General features: G+C 38.1%; 1 protein-coding gene across 5 annotated transcripts; it reads right to left on the reverse strand.

Moving 5' to 3' along the window:
* Positions 1-281: 281 nt before the first annotated feature.
* LOC131250098 (ADP-ribosylation factor GTPase-activating protein AGD3-like) lies at positions 282-2,569 on the reverse strand. 5 transcript variants are annotated; one of them, XM_058250745.1, is made up of 6 exons: positions 2,426-2,569; positions 1,992-2,262; positions 1,692-1,763; positions 1,314-1,511; positions 1,132-1,176; positions 282-983 (listed from the first exon to the last, which is right to left on the reverse strand). In XM_058250745.1, exons 2-6 carry the CDS (start codon positions 1,992-1,994, stop codon positions 849-851), a joined length of 453 nt encoding a protein of 150 aa, XP_058106728.1. In that variant the 5' UTR covers positions 1,995-2,262; positions 2,426-2,569; the 3' UTR covers positions 282-848. The 5 variants fall into 5 exon arrangements, 3 of the variants coding, with proteins under 3 accessions (XP_058106728.1, XP_058106730.1, XP_058106729.1); XM_058250747.1 differs by having other exon boundaries at positions 1,132-1,187; XM_058250746.1 differs by having other exon boundaries at positions 1,692-1,841.
* Between the last annotated feature and the right edge of the window lie 413 nt (positions 2,570-2,982).

Consider the following 2,982-nt stretch of genomic DNA (forward strand, 5'->3'; position numbering starts at 1 on the left):
GCACTGAGCATACCTTTCTATGTTGTCGTGAATCTGAATGATTAGATTCTCCATTACAGGCAACACCGACAATGGACTGGATCAAATAACAGACAATTAAGTTCCATCAATCAAGAATGCACATTATTTTAGTACATGACAATATCAATCATAACAGGCACTTAAGTTCCATCAATCATACAAAGTGTAGCTTATAAAAAAATATGACCTCTCAGAGAAAGGACCACAAGACCATGCCTCCATGAGACTGAAATGAAAGTTGATATTGAAGAAGCACAACAGAGAGCCCGCCTCAAGGGAAGTGGATACGGAGATGAACTACACTCTTCGGATGCTAGACAAAGGACAAGCAGGCATGGATGAAGAGGTGATCTATGATTTCTTCAGCCGGATATTTATCATGACATCCTTGTGCTGGGAATGATCAACCAGAAATGACCATCTTGCAGTCTAACAAAAACCAATCATTTTCAGATGACCTCAAATGACCATAGACTACTCGTAAAGGTGATCGCACCTCTAGCCCAGGAAGGTACCTATAGAAAGGAGTCAAAACTATCCTTTTGGAGCCCATATCCATGCCCCAATTGTCCCTACGAATTCCTAGAGAACAGACCCTTTACCTGTGCCATAAATCTTCTAACTGACCAGAAGAATGTAGATCACATCTAGTTTATGCACAAACTCATGTTGCTAAATTAAGCACCCTACACATTTTCTATGGCAATTCATAAACAAAAAAGGCCTGGTGGACATATGGCTCCATCTGATGCAATAGTTCATATCCTTGTAAGAAAACCAGGTCAAAAGCTTTTAGAGAAGCACCAAAGAAGAGCAGCAAACTACATTCAATAGGACAGTGAACAAGGAAATCGTATGCGTACTTGTTTGAAATAACGAATAAGGTGAGCATCCATTACCCCACTAACAGCTTCCAAAAACTCAAACCTCTTTTTGGCCTCAACATTAGAAAGAACTGTGACCTGGAAAGAGAGAATATGACAATTAATGGCACCGGCCACTGGCTATCATTAAACATCTGTATCCAGGATCTCATATCAATGCAGCTCTGCTGGAAGTATTAGTGTTGAACATGGATAGAATAGTCTGCGTGCATAAAGTTGTAAATACCAGATTGAAGTAAGCCTGCTCGAATGAAGACCTTGCAATGTGGTCCTGAAATATGCCTATAACTAAATTAATATTTCTATCTTAAGGAATTAAGCTGACAAATGAAATACTAAAAACAAAATGTCAGATTTTCTATGAGTCAGGATTAGAAAAAGGCCTCTCAGTTGAAAATAGGACAATACCTCTTCTAAAACAGCAGTAACATCCGACTTTGTACCTTTCCTCAATGATAAAAACTTCTCACAAGCCTGTAGCACAAAAAAGAAATTGCAAAATAGGCCATTTGATTTCTTATTCCTGTCTTCTTCATGTAGAGGGGATCTAGAAAAAAATCCATGATCCAGCAAACTTCTTCGTAAGAGACACCTCATTTTAGCCTTCTGTAGGATTGATTCAATCCATTAATATTACAAAAAACAAATTACTTCTGAGGAGAGAAAGCTAATTCCAACCATTTCTCACTCATCAGAATCATAAAAACCAACTATTAGGCTATACGCATAATATTCCCTGAAAATTGAAATACTAAAACCAGGAAACATTTTGGAGAAAAAGCTAACCAGTATTTCTAGAAGTTGCACTTTGGAATCAGCTATTGGAACACTCTGAAAGGCTTCCATTGGATAATGAACCTGTACCAAATTGTAATCAGATTGCCAATTTTTTCATCCAATTGCATGTTGATTAGTTATATTAATTACCATCATACTCTGCAAAACATAGGATGGAATGAAATTGGACCAAATAAGCATTTTCTGGAAGGTAAGCTCAAATTGTACTGGCGTCCTCACAATTGCGGCTAAAATCACTAAAATAGCTAATGGAGGAATGTGAAGGCTAGTAGTACTAGAAGGCATTACCATGAGATAGTCATTTGGATTATTGTCGATGACAAATCCATACAGGTACAGTAACTCCTGCAACAAAGGAAATAGGCTGTAGTAGTTTAGAAGTTTTGTTAGGAACCATTCAATCTATGGACATTCTGTTGGGAACCATTCAATCTGTGGACATTTTGATGGCAGCGTGGACCTTCTTGTATAGCTCTTCAATGCCATCAGGCTCAATTCCTTTATTGATGTACTCACTGAAATGTGACTGTTATTTCTCTGGCTCATCCTCCATCAATGTCTGTAAAATTCTCATTCGTATTAGTGGCGATATAACAGTCAATAAATTGTAGGTCTATTAGAGGCTTGGTGGGATGTGTTCAAATCTTATCTCGGATTCAGTATTATGATTTTAATCACTAGCAGAGTTTTCCTAGATGAGAGGTTCAAGTTTTAAATCTAACCCTTATGTAAGAAGCAACATGACCACAGGAGATATACTTTCGGTGAACCTTAGGATCAAGTTGTTTGTCCTCCTTTTTAAAACCAGCAAACCTCTTGTCACTATGAGGAATGTCAAATCCACCATCTAAGGCACCCTAAGAAAGACCCCAAAACCGCATCTGTTTATCAGAATGCATAAAAATAACTACACAACCAGAAATGATTTGATTAAAATGAAAGGAACACACCCCAATTGTTTCTTCTTTTATTGTATGATACCAATATCTATTCATTGATGGACTTGAATTTGGAAGGTGAGGAGCTTTGCATGGTTTCCACACCCATGTTGTTGTATCATGTAAACAGTGATTAGAAGTTGGAATTTTTCTTAATCTGGGTACTGACATGAGTTTGAAAAAGAGAATTGATATGATCTCTCTCCAACCTGCCACTCGTGCAGAACATCCAAACCTTGAACATGGTATGCCCCACCCTTCTTGCTGATCTGCGCTCTAGGTGGGCCACACCAATATGTCAAATTAGACCGTCGTCTGTCCATTGATTCCAACAGTTTGGC

Source organism: Magnolia sinica, chromosome 6 (assembly GCF_029962835.1).
Source record: "Magnolia sinica isolate HGM2019 chromosome 6, MsV1, whole genome shotgun sequence".
Classification (NCBI taxonomy): Eukaryota; Viridiplantae; Streptophyta; class Magnoliopsida; order Magnoliales; family Magnoliaceae; genus Magnolia; species Magnolia sinica.

Coding starts and splice junctions, on each gene's coding strand:
- LOC131250098 (XM_058250745.1), bottom strand. Junction 1,512..1,691: donor TGCAACTTCTAGAAATACTG/GTTAGCTTTTTC, acceptor TCAATCCTACAG/AAGGCTAAAATGAGGTGTCT. Junction 1,177..1,313: donor TTACTGCTGTTTTAGAAGAG/GTATTGTCCTAT, acceptor GGCATATTTCAG/GACCACATTGCAAGGTCTTC.